We start from the raw sequence: 12,516 nt of genomic DNA, 5'->3' as shown, positions 1-12,516 counted from the left end.
TATTTTCCACAATTTTCTGTTGTTTGGGGCGTTCAGGAAAATAAGTCAATGGAAATTATTTTCCTATCAAAGGAAAATTAAGTCATTTTTTAAGAAAAACAACTTTCCATTTTCGAGAGAGTAAAACATTTTTCGAACATTAGCAAACCTTTTGATTTATTAATCATAGTCACTACCACCAGTCACTATTTGCCACCGACCACCACCACCGTCTACCACCACCGGCCACCGGCGGCTTTCATAATTTATAGGAGATATTTCAGTCACAGTCTGTCCATATTAAATATCACAGCACCATTGTCCAATAATCATCACAGCCCAGTATTCTTAGCCAAACCCATAGTTAGTTACTTGTACAATAGATCTTATATACTCTCTTGTACAGCAGATATTTGGAATAACAGAGAATTACAGTTTTAAGATGCAATAGAGAATCATAGATCTCTCTACTACTTCCATTCATTCTTTCTTTTATTTATTGATATTGTTCATTGTTCTCTCAAGCTTGCTTAATCCTGCTCATGGTATTAGAGCAGGTTAACTGATCTACTTCTTGGATTTCTGTAATTCAAGAGTAAAATTTGTTTTAGATCTAGTTGAACATCAAGATGATGACTCCAGAAGATGTGGCAAGGCTTATCGCCGCAGTTACTAGCAAAAATCATGATAATGATCCTTTACATGTGAATAACTCAAAATCTCCTGGATTTTGGTTGGTAAATTCTTCATTAAAAGGACCAGAGAACTATCTCTCATGGAGCAGATCTGTAATGGTAGCGCTCAGGGCGAAGAACAAGTTAGGGTTTATTAATGGAACCATAGCTCAACCTGAATCACAGTCAGAGGAATATGAGAGGTGGTTACAAGCAGATAGCATGGTAGCTTCGTGGATCATTAATGTTGTGTCCAAGGAGATATCAGATGCCTTTGTATTTTGCAAAACTGCAAAAATACTTTGGGATGAGCTAAAACAGAGGTATGGAGAGTGTAATAACCTAATGATTTATAAGATTGAGAGAGAAATTGCAAGTTACAAGCAAGGAAACGAGTCTGTCACAAGTTTTTATACAAATCTCAAAAGAAAATGGGATGAATTACTGTGTTTGGCACCTTTGCCTACATGTTGTGGTCAAAAAAACACAATTACGAAATATGACAACAATAGAAGGCTAACGCAGTTTCTAATGGGACTAGGTGATGAATATGACAATGTAAAGAATCAGATCCTTTTAATGGATACATTTCCTTCAATCAACAAAGCTTATTCCATGATTTTGAGTGTTGAGAAGTGAAACAACCCGAATTTTTATTTTCAAAGATTTTTCAATTAAATTTAATAAACCGACAGCCTAGAAATTTATTTCAATATTTTAATGCGAACACTGTGAGCAATTGAACCGAAAACCGATTGAAAAAGCCGAAAACCAATTGAAAATCAAAGATTTGGGTCGAATCGAACCGAATCGAATCGGTTCGACCCAAACCATCTAGAAAATTCCCTTTCTTTTTTTATCTCCAGCACTGCACCTCTACTCCTCACCCTCACCAGCGCCTCACCTCTACTCCACCGACACAGCCACCGCGCCTCCTCCTTCCTCTTCTTCTTCTTCTTCTTCTTCTTCTTCTTTCTTTCTTTCTTTCTTTCTTTCCCTTTTCTTCTTCCTCTCTTCTTCTTTCTTGCTGTGACTGCGCCTGCGTCGACCTCAGCCAGCAACAGCAGGGACGCGAACCACCGACACCTGCGCCACGCCGGTCGCAGCCGCACGCAGCACCAGCTCGAGTGGATCTCCATCACAGCAGCGCCTCCTCCATCTTGTCGCGCCATCGCCGGCCTGCAGCAGCTCCAGCAAGCCTCTGACCACCGGATCACGCCTCTGCCGCCGCTCCAGCGTGCCTCCGACCACCAACAGCTACTGCTCTCCGATCCGGCACGCGTGGAAATTTCCGATCTAGCAGAAATTCGACAAAAAAATTATATTGGGGTATAAATTAATTTAAATACATTTTAGTTAATTAATTTAATTTTATTAATGATAGTTAATTAAATTTAGTCATTTTAGTTAGTTTAATTTTAATAATTTTAGTTGATTAATTTAATTTTAGTAATATAAGTTAATGAACTTAATTGTATTATTTGTAGTTAATTAGTTTAGTTAAGTTAATGTTAGTAATGTAGTTAATTTAATTTGGTAAATATGAGTAGTTAATAGCTTTATAATTTTAGTGTTGATTTAATTAAGGTAGTTTAGATATAATGTTATTGTAATGTATAATTTGGATTATGTGGTGATGTTGAGATTGAAGGAGGATGGGAAAAATGTTGTTTGATTAATTGCCCGACGGATGGGCCGTATGGATTGAATATTTGTGAAATTGTTGATATTTTAACAGGTAGATAGTCCAATTTTTAGGGGAGATGCTGCCGAAATTTCGGTAGAAAAATAAAATAAATCTTGGTAGAAACTAAAATAAGAAATAAAATATATTTCAGACGAAAACAAATAAAATAGAGTTGGATAGAAAAATAAAAATTTTAGTACAGAAAAGAAATTAAATATCGAGATTTATTTACGTAGAAAAAAATGTAGAATATAAAATAAAATTCTTAGAGTGGTAAAGAAATATTGTCTGATAGAATTATTTTTTTTTGTGTCGTTCTAACTTTGCGTAGATCGCCCGGGTCCATCTAGTGCTCCTTCAGGACAGAATCAAAGCTAGAACTTCACTCTCCACCACTGTGAGTAATAATAAATAATGCATATCAACATTGCATTTGCATAACATTATATTTTTACATATTTATAACATAATTTAAATATTTTCTCACATATGATGTTATGATCACTATAATTATACTTATGCATAATTGTGCATTTGGATGAAATTGGTGTATTATGGTAAATGAATTGTTTGATTATTTGTGCTGTGTATATACTGCGCTCTGTTTGTGTGGAGTTGGGATGAAGTGGGTCACCATGGGTTTGTGAGGACGGTCGATAAATAAGGATCCTGATGAACTGATGAAATTGGACCGTCGGCCGGGTAAATGGGAAATCGACACCCCCGTGTGCACCTGATGAATTGATGAAATGATGTTGATGATATGGAAAAGAAAAGACAGAATGTAAAATAAAATATTGAGAGGACTGGTCAAGTGAGGATTAGACCGGTCGGCCAGATATGGGGGATTGGCTCTCCAAGTGCACATGTTTGAGAGGATGGGCTGTTTGAGAGGACGGCTCGTCGGGGGTTTAGGTGACGCCACTGACTAATTTCCACGTGATGTGATTATTGGAAGGTGATATTGTTTGTGGGTGCTGATGTAATGTCATATGATTGACTGTTGTGTGTTCATTAAGTATACTAGGGTGCATTTTGCTTGACTGTATGTGGTGTGTATTATTTATTATTATTCACTGAGTTGCAAAACTCACCCCCCCAACAAACCTCCCAGGTACTAGGAAGCAGCTGATTCGACTGAAGCTCTGCAATCTTCTCCGCAGAGTTACAAATGTAAACTTTATATTCATGTTATTTAATTTTGGATGTATAAATTATTCTGTTATCAGATTATTTTTGGACTCCGCAGTTATAGGGTTGTGTATTAATATTGGACTTATTGTTAGCACTACACTATAAATTAAATATTATGTAATTAGCTGCAGGTGAACCAGTAAGCCCATAACGTGATTATAATTTATTGTGAATAGGCCCTGGTTATACATTATGTGTTATTTGAGTTTGGGCCAGATGTTTGTATATGGGTTTACTGTTTTGATGAAATTGGAAAAGATAGGTAGACATATTGGATAATTTAGGCTTACTACGGGCTTCGGGGGCCTTAAGCTTACCTGGGCCCTAGTGCCGGTCCGGCCCATGGAAACGGGTCGTGACAAGAAGCAAAGAGAGGTAAATACATTGAATGTGGAATCTAGTGAAACTTCAACAGTACTGTAACATTGAATGAAATATCAATGCTTATATTCTAGGTAAATACATTGAATGCTTATATTTTTTTTCCATTCTTTTCATATTTAAGAATAAAATTTTTAAATTAGAAATTTTCTATTATTATTAATATTTCTCATAGTCTTATGAGATAAAGACTTTAATATTTTTTTAATTAATTTTCAATATTATAACCAAACAACGGAAAATAAGTCATTTGAAAAATATTTTTTAAGGAAAATGTTTTCCGTGAAAATATTTTTCGGCAAGTTATTTTTCTGTAAGTTGTTTTACGGAACAAATAGAGCCTTTTTTATTTTATTTTTCGTTAATGAATTAATTTGCAACCACTATCACTTTAATTTAGTAAGAGATTTATATATCCCTGGCAATAAATAGATGGCTTCTTAATGATTAAATATTTCTAATTTTCTTGATATTTTTTCTATTATATTCTAAATCTGTTTGACTTGAAAGAAAATAGTGTTTATGAAACTTGAAAAAAACTAGAACTGTATATTTCTGTTTGAGTCATTTTTTGGGGTTTCAAGAATTTGTGTACTTGCATATATTCTTTTTTCTAATGCACTAGGTAAGCAATATTGTCATTATAGCTAAAATAATTACCATTATTAATTTAGATCATCTTCTCATTTATTTTCTTTACCTAGAAGTAAAAAATAATTTATTATTATTTTTCATTATAGTTGCATATGGATATTAATTTGGGTTGAGGGCAGGAATTGAAGATTGAGTGATAACTTGATTTCTCTTTGGCTACTTATTAAGGTTTTAAGAATCTGCATTTATAAATTAGGAACTTAAGGATTAGATCTAGGGATTGGGTTAAATTTTATTTTGAGACAACTTCATTATAAACTAAAATAGAATTAAGTACATCAAAAGAGCATTATAAGTAGTTTATACAGCAAACTCTAATACAAATTAAACAATTGTACTTATTTTAATCTAAATAAAAACTTATATTTCAATATTATGTAGATAAAAAAAATAAAAGAGTACAAGTATATAACGAGAATAGTCAAGGTGCAAGGCACGTCATAAAAAAGACTAGTATACATAAAATGTGTTGATAATATTATTTATTTGTGTTGATTTGAATTTTATAAGATGAATATATATAAAAAAAAACTCATAGAAAAAAGATTTAAAAAAAATTAAAGAAAATAAAAAGGAGAAAACATAAAATGGTAAAAGATGGGCACTAAAATAATAAAAGATCATGCTGCTGTCATTAGGCTTCTGAATTTTGTATTATCCTTTAGCCTCTGAATTCTATTTCATTTTCCATTCCTACGATTTCCAGTTAGATTGTGACCGGTTTGGATGATACTTCTATTTTTCCAAAAATCTGATTCAAATCCATGGTTCTAGGCCTTCTGGTTCTGGCCACTTCGACTTGTTTCAAATCTGTCCAAAATCGAATTTTGACCAAGTCTATATAGTTCTAATGAATTTTTCTTAATCATTTTTTGCCTTTTGTTTTTAATTGGTTGGATAAAAATCTCACAACATATTCCGATTAGGGATAAAACATATTAATCATAATCTATGCAAATACTTCTTCAAAATCAATGTGGAATTCCGAAGGGTTAACCCACTGATTAGAAACTTTTTCTTTTTTGTTTTTTTTTCCCTCCCCAATAGTAATCTAATTTTAAAAATTTTAATTATATGAAAAATCAAAATTGAATTACTATTATTATTTTTGAGTATTGGGGAGTCGGGATCTGATTTTATTGTCATATCGCATATGTATTTACCATTAGGCTAATGCCATGGAGCCAAAATATCAATTTAACAATTTTAGTTTTTGAAAGTTGAATTCCAACTTTTAGTTGATACTTTTTCAAGAAGACTAAATTTCTGAATGTAAGCCGTACATACTTTCCATGTACATCTCTTTTTTCAAATAGTGGGAAAATCAGATTTCTATACAAAATAAGATTTTTTAAATTCTATAATAAAAAAAATTACTATTTGATTCTTGTATTTTATCAAAGTACATGGCTTCGCCCTTGCATTTTCGGAAATATATAGTTTTGTCTCTAATGTTTTACCTTCATTACATTGTTATACCTATGGATGATAGTTTTACTCAATCCCAGAATACCCAATTCGATTTTGGCGGATTCGAATAGTGACTAAACGAGTTTAAAACGAGTTCGAATGTATTTTTATTATCTGTATTGGATTTGGATTCAAGCACCAGGTATCCGCTATCCATCACCCATTTATTAATATTTCAAAAATATTTAAAATTAATTTTTTTGAAAAGACAATTGTGTATGTCTTTTTAATTATAATTAATGCTATACATATATTTAATATTTATATATATTATTTATTAAGTCAAAATAATAATTTTATAATTTTTACTTACTCTTTACTCGTGAAAATAAAATTAAAAAAATATTTTTAATGCTAAACAGATTTTTAAACCAGTTCAAATATTTAAATAGATAATTATAATCGTGTTTGGGATGAGTCCGAGTACTAAAGTTGAATTTCTAAACGGATTCAGGTCCCTAATTTATAATCAGGTTTAGATTTGGATAGTGCATTTTAAGCGGGTTCTGACCCATTGCATCCCTAGTTACACCATTCCGTTAATTTTTTTTTATACTTTTTACCGTTAAGTACAAGGACAAATTAGTTAATTTTGGCAAAATATAACAAAAAATAGTAAATAAATACATGGATAGATTAGTTAATTTTGAAAATATAGGAACAAAATAATAATTTATTCACAAAAAAAAGTATAAAAATTTGACATAGAGATGGAAAAACTTGTCTAGACTCGATCTATGCTCTTACTTCTGAACCAAAAAATGAAATTAAAGATTTTTTAAAAAGTTTTCCGACTTTATCCCTTTTTTTCTTAGTGTAGAGTCAGAAATATCCTCATTTCAATAAGAATACTGAATTTCATTGGTTTAGTCCATAGGTCGGGATATGGATCAAGTCTAGGTAAGTTTTTCCTATTGTAATATAAGAAAAAAAAAACATGGGGACAAAACTATGTATGTCTGAAGATATAAGGGGCAACGTTATATATTATGGTAAAATACAGGGATAAAATCATAATTTTTCCTAGAATTCATTAAGTTTTGAAATTATGTGTATGACTAAGACAATTAAGCATAATGATATCAGAAAAAGCAACCTTCAGTCAGGGATAAGTAGAAATTAGTTAATCTAAGGCTTAATACATAAGCTCACCCCTATACTTTATGTAAAAAATCTTGTGACACCCTAAACTTTTATATGATCTATTAAATGCTTCAATTTATAAAATTTTACCTATTATATACTTCATCTTGGAAACGTTATTCCGTTAAATATTCAACTTATAAAATTAGATCGATTAAACCAACTGATTTAGATAAATTTAATTGGGTTTTAAAAATATTTATTTCAGTTTTAGATTTAATTAAAAATAGGATAGAAAAATTTTCTATTCGATTCAATTTTCAATAAAGTTGGAAACAAAAGTAATTTTATTCAATTTGCTTTAGTTATATAAAGCAATTAGTATGGTTTGGTTAATTTTGACTGAATCGACAATTTACAAACCACTAACTCATCCCATGAGTTGTATAATTGGATCACATTGGGATGCAAGTTTTGTTTCCAATGCAACTCCTGGCATAGATAACGATGAACACAATCACTGGCGGGATATCATAGTAAGAGAGAGACAATAAGGTTCATCCAATAGTAGAAAAGTTTGTTTCAAGATCTAATATTCTGATGGGATTGCTTGAGTTTTAATTGGCAAAATTGAAAAGAAAGAAATAGGTAAGGACCAAAAGGTCCCTTATTTCTAGATTAATTTTATTCGCATGAAGTGCTAAAAACAACATTATTAGAATTTGGAAATGGGTGGATAGGTTTTCAACAACTCAACTAAGTAGATTTATATTTTTGTATTTCTATATTATAAGTCAAAGTTCATATCCTAATGATTCCAAAATTAATTTTAGATTAAATTGGATATCTAGTGAAAACTTGAGGACTATATTGCAGGGGTGTACAAAACTATCGAACCGAAAACCGAATCGATACATTTCAATTCGATCAGCTATTTAAAAGAGGCTCGATTTATCGGTTCATTCGGTTTGAACTAAATTTATATTCGATTTGAGTTGATCTCGCAGAAATTCATCGCCTGGATTTAAACTACACCGACATGGTAAAAATCGACAAAACTGACTGGTTCGGTTTGAATCGATTTAGTCTGTTGTCAGAAAAATTCAGTTTATATTATTTATCTTAACCGAACCGAACCAACGGTTTGCACCCGTACTATATTTTGTATTTTATCCTTTGTACTATAATCAAATAGTATCACAAACGAGCTATTATGCACTTAATGATTTCTTTAACCTTGATAAGATAGTAGTGTTGAGATAGTTTCCATTACTAGAATAAGGCTTTGTAAGTGGACAACTAAAAATTATTTTTAAACGTGTTATATCACTTTGGTATGCGCACACAGTATCCTCATTTAATGCTTTAAGAGTTTAGGGCTAATTTTCATCAGCCGTACTTCAAATGAGTACTAATATACCTTGTTGTTACTAAACTATGCTTTGCAACATAAAAATTGCCCAACGTCAATCTATATAATGCTAAAATTATCATATTTTTTAAAAAATCTCATGATCTACTAGAATGATATACAGTATTCTTAAATTTTTCACTTTTTGAATTTTTATAAGAATTAAAAGATGATTGATTTACCACAATTATATTTAAAAAAAAGTATAAATTAAACTTTTATTATTTAAGAGTAAAGAGATAGTTTCAGTATCAGATATAAATATTTCAATTAAAATTCTATTTAAACTTTATTATTATATTAATTTTTTTATTTTAGTTATGAATATCGAAGAATCTATGTTATTTTATATATAAAATTTTATTTTTAAATATAATTTGAGTTAAATATGTTAAAACTTAAAAATAATCATAAGCAAGTTAAGTGGGTCGTATATAGGTGGACAAGACCCACTTACCATGCTTATGATATTAAGCGGATTGCACGGATCGTATACGGGGTCAATATGACTCATTTAATCTGCTTATAATATTAGATGGGTTATACATATTGTCAAATTTCACATGATTATTAAATTGATTATGTTCGTATTGACCATTATCGTATCACGTGTTAGGTGAATTCGTGTCGAACTCGATATGCCAATCTGTTTTGACACCCCTAAATTTCATAGACAAATAAGTTGAAGAGTTCTCGAATATAATATAATTACTGAAGATAGAAATATATTTTCATATCTAATGTGTCATATTTGTTATTTTTTGGTAAAATTAAATCGGTGTTAGATATCTTTTACATCAAGTTTAGAAATAATAAAATGAATTAATGTTAACTCAAAACATTCAAAAACTGTTGTGGAATAAGGCCATAGTATAAAATTTAATAAGCACAAATCATTTAGTATATGATAGGAAAAAAAAATTCTAAAAGGCAGTTGATTAAGTATTTTATTTAAACCTGATTATTGGGTGCAAATCAATTACCAGATGCATGCATGATAATTAGTGAATCAAAAACTACGAAAAAAGAAACCTACGAGCTGTGACTCAGTTGACAATATAGGTTGTGACTAAATCTCATTAAATCTCGGGTTCAATCTCATTATATGCATTTGTGGGGAAGGGCGAAAAGTCTTAACTGTGATTAAATCCCTAGCTGAATTAGACGGTTCTAGTAATAGGGCTCGGATACCAGTGGTTTGCAAAAAAAAAAAAAAAAAAAAAAAAAAATACTACGAAGAAGAATAGAAAATTTCACAATAAGAAAGATAGCGTATATGTTTTTTCTCTTTTGATTTGAGAAAATAAAATTCAAATTTTATTATTCATCTAAATTAAGATAAGCATTTCTCGTTAAGATAACTTACATAATGCCTTATCAACGAATAACTCTTATGATAAATAAACCTAGTACCAGGAAGAGAAATAAAACAAATAACTCTAGGACAGTCATACATTCCCAAAGCAACACATAAATAATATTTTAATTTGCTTGGAACTTCAACACCAACAATCTAATAATAAGAAAGAAAGTTGAATTCAGATTAGAAGGAAATTACCTAAAATTTTCAACCTTAGAATCCTTCATTGAGAAGGGGAAAAACAGTTAGCATGACCAATTCAATATATATGTATAAAGAAGCATCAAGAAAGACCAGCTGACCGCAAATTGATATTTGAAACTCTAATTACTAATAATTAGACCAAAAATCAAAATCACAGCTAGATAAAGCTTGAATTGGAAAATTCTCCATATGCATGTAAATTTCCAAGTAAAAGTCCAAAATCAATAGAAAATAAAAACAAAAAAAAAGAAAAAGAAAAAAGGAGGTCACGTAAAGATTCCAAAAGACCTGTCAATGTCCATATGAGAAGTTAGTCTCTTGTGACTTTATGATAAACCGCGTGGGTTCCACCCATTCGATCGAGAGATATCTGAGCAGCGATTCTTTTCCAGGCCCCACCACAATTTTTAAGGGTGGTGACCAAGTCTTCCCTTCTGTTTTCTTCTTACATATCGTCAAGAAATCGAAGACACATATTATCCTCCTTAATTATAAATATCATTCTAAGAGTGTATGCAACTGCAAGGGCAATATTTTTATTTTCTTCATCAAAACATAAAATATCATAGCATTAACTTTCACACACACTAACTAGCTAGTTAGTGTATCCAAATATATATGGAGGAAATGGCATCAGAAATGGATCTTCCCGGATTTCGATTCCATCCCACTGAAGAAGAATTGCTCGATTTCTACCTCAAGAACATGATTTTTGGGAAAAAATTATGTTTCGACGTAATTGGATATCTCAACATTTATCATCATGATCCTTGGGAATTACCAGGTATAGCTGATCTCATTGAATTATACAATGAGATCAGAATTCATTTACTTCTGTGCCTAAAAATTCAATCTATTATCAAATTTCTGAAAGTTATTCCAATATAAATGAATCAGAATTCATTATTTATCTTATGTTTTATGTATAGGGTTGGCTAGGAATGGAGAGAGAGAATGGTACTTTTTTGTGCCAAGAGACAGGAGACATGGTAGCGGAGGAAGGCCTAACAGGACTACAGTAAACGGGTTTTGGAAAGCTACTGGTTCTGACCGGAAAATTGTGAGCTTATCGGACCCGAAAAGGATTATCGGTTTGAGAAAGACTCTTGTTTTCTATAAGGGAAGAGCACCAAGAGGCTCCAAGACTGATTGGGTCATGAATGAATATCGCCTGCCTGATTCTTGCCCTTCACCCAAGGTACTATATATTTATAATATATGGGCAATGTGTATATATTTATGCATGGAAATTATTAATAGCTATTTTAAAAAATATATATATTATTAACTGCAAGAAGATTTATAACTTAATAACCATAATTGAAACCATCAATTATTAACCTATAAATATTCAGACTAGATGTTAATGAGATGGTGCTCTGATTAGTCTTTTCACTTATGTGAAGAGTGAGTGGTCTCAAGTTCTAGTCTTTTCAATTACAGTTGATTTCACCAATTTAGTGAGCCAAGGGGAGGGCTACTCTCTATTGTATAGCCTATAATATTATTTCGGCTTATAAAAATCTATAATGAATTAAAAAAAAAAATTCAGTATAGATACATATTTATTTTTCACAAAAGAAAATTGTAGCTGAGGCGACGACTTTGGTTATGGAGTCAACTTTTGTCATATTTGGGAAACTGCCACGTAAAGAGTATTAATTAATTAGTATCTTTAATATTTTAATGCAGGACATAGTGCTTTGTAAAATATATAGAAAGGCAACTTCCTTGAAAGTGCTAGAGCAAAGGGCAGCAATGGAGGAAGAGATAAAAACAACGATCAATACATCTTCATCATCTTCATCACCATTATCCTCATTGGACATGGACACTATGTCCTTCTATAGTCAACAAGAAGATCCAATCTCTATGCAGCTTCTGGTTTTCAAGAAAGAAGAAGGAGAACATGTGGTTATGGTTGAAGATAGAAAAATTAGTGATAATGATAATTATAATAATGACAAAAACAATAGAGATGAAAAGCCTAATAAGGAGATAAAAGGGTCTTCTTCTTCTTCTTCTTCTCTACAATTACCAATGGGCAAGGACAAGCTACCAGAGCTGGAAGTGCCAAAATTAGGCATTGACTGGAGCCAAGACAACTTTTTGTTCAATAGTCCTTGGTTGCAAAGTCTAGCCCAAAATCTGACCCCTTATGCCAACATTTTGAATTTTTAGATCTAATTTATAATTATGTCTAAGTAATAAGCAAATATTTATATATTCTGATTTTTGTAGATATGATTTTCATTTACATCCCAAATATTAGGACTGAAGAAGAATCTTGAAGTTAAATGTGTTTAAGGTCAGAAGGGGTGTGGTGATAATTGCCAATGTATGGAAGCATTTTGTTTATCTTGTTAATTAATGAACAAGTTTTAATCTACTTTTACAACTTAATAACCAGTGTTTATAA

The 12,516-nt window shown here is 31.1% G+C and overlaps 1 protein-coding gene across 1 annotated transcript; it reads left to right on the top strand.

Moving 5' to 3' along the window:
- Positions 1-10,588: 10,588 nt before the first annotated feature.
- On the top strand, positions 10,589-12,503 carry NAC036 (NAC domain containing protein 36). Its single transcript, XM_012232289.4, has 3 exons — positions 10,589-10,881; positions 11,027-11,295; positions 11,790-12,503. Exons 1-3 carry the CDS (start codon positions 10,716-10,718, stop codon positions 12,276-12,278), a joined length of 924 nt encoding a protein of 307 aa, XP_012087679.1. The 5' UTR covers positions 10,589-10,715; the 3' UTR covers positions 12,279-12,503.
- The last annotated feature ends 13 nt before the right edge of the window (positions 12,504-12,516 follow it).

This window comes from Jatropha curcas, chromosome 1 (genome assembly GCF_041381405.1).
Source record: "Jatropha curcas cultivar XTBG-Jc1 chromosome 1, XTBG_Jcur_1.0, whole genome shotgun sequence".
Taxonomy (NCBI): Eukaryota; Viridiplantae; Streptophyta; class Magnoliopsida; order Malpighiales; family Euphorbiaceae; genus Jatropha; species Jatropha curcas.
Note: the sequence above shows the minus strand (reverse complement) of the source record. Positions and strands in the feature narration are given on the sequence as shown.

Excerpts from the sequence above, each read along its gene's own strand:
- NAC036 (XM_012232289.4), top strand. The coding sequence starts at position 10,716 with ATGGAGGAAATGGCATCAGAAATGGATCTTCCCGGATTTCGATTCCAT. Across the intron at positions 10,882-11,026 it reads TGATCCTTGGGAATTACCAG|GGTTGGCTAGGAATGGAGAG; the intron begins GTATAGCTGATC and ends TTTTATGTATAG. Across the intron at positions 11,296-11,789 it reads ATTCTTGCCCTTCACCCAAG|GACATAGTGCTTTGTAAAAT; the intron begins GTACTATATATT and ends ATTTTAATGCAG.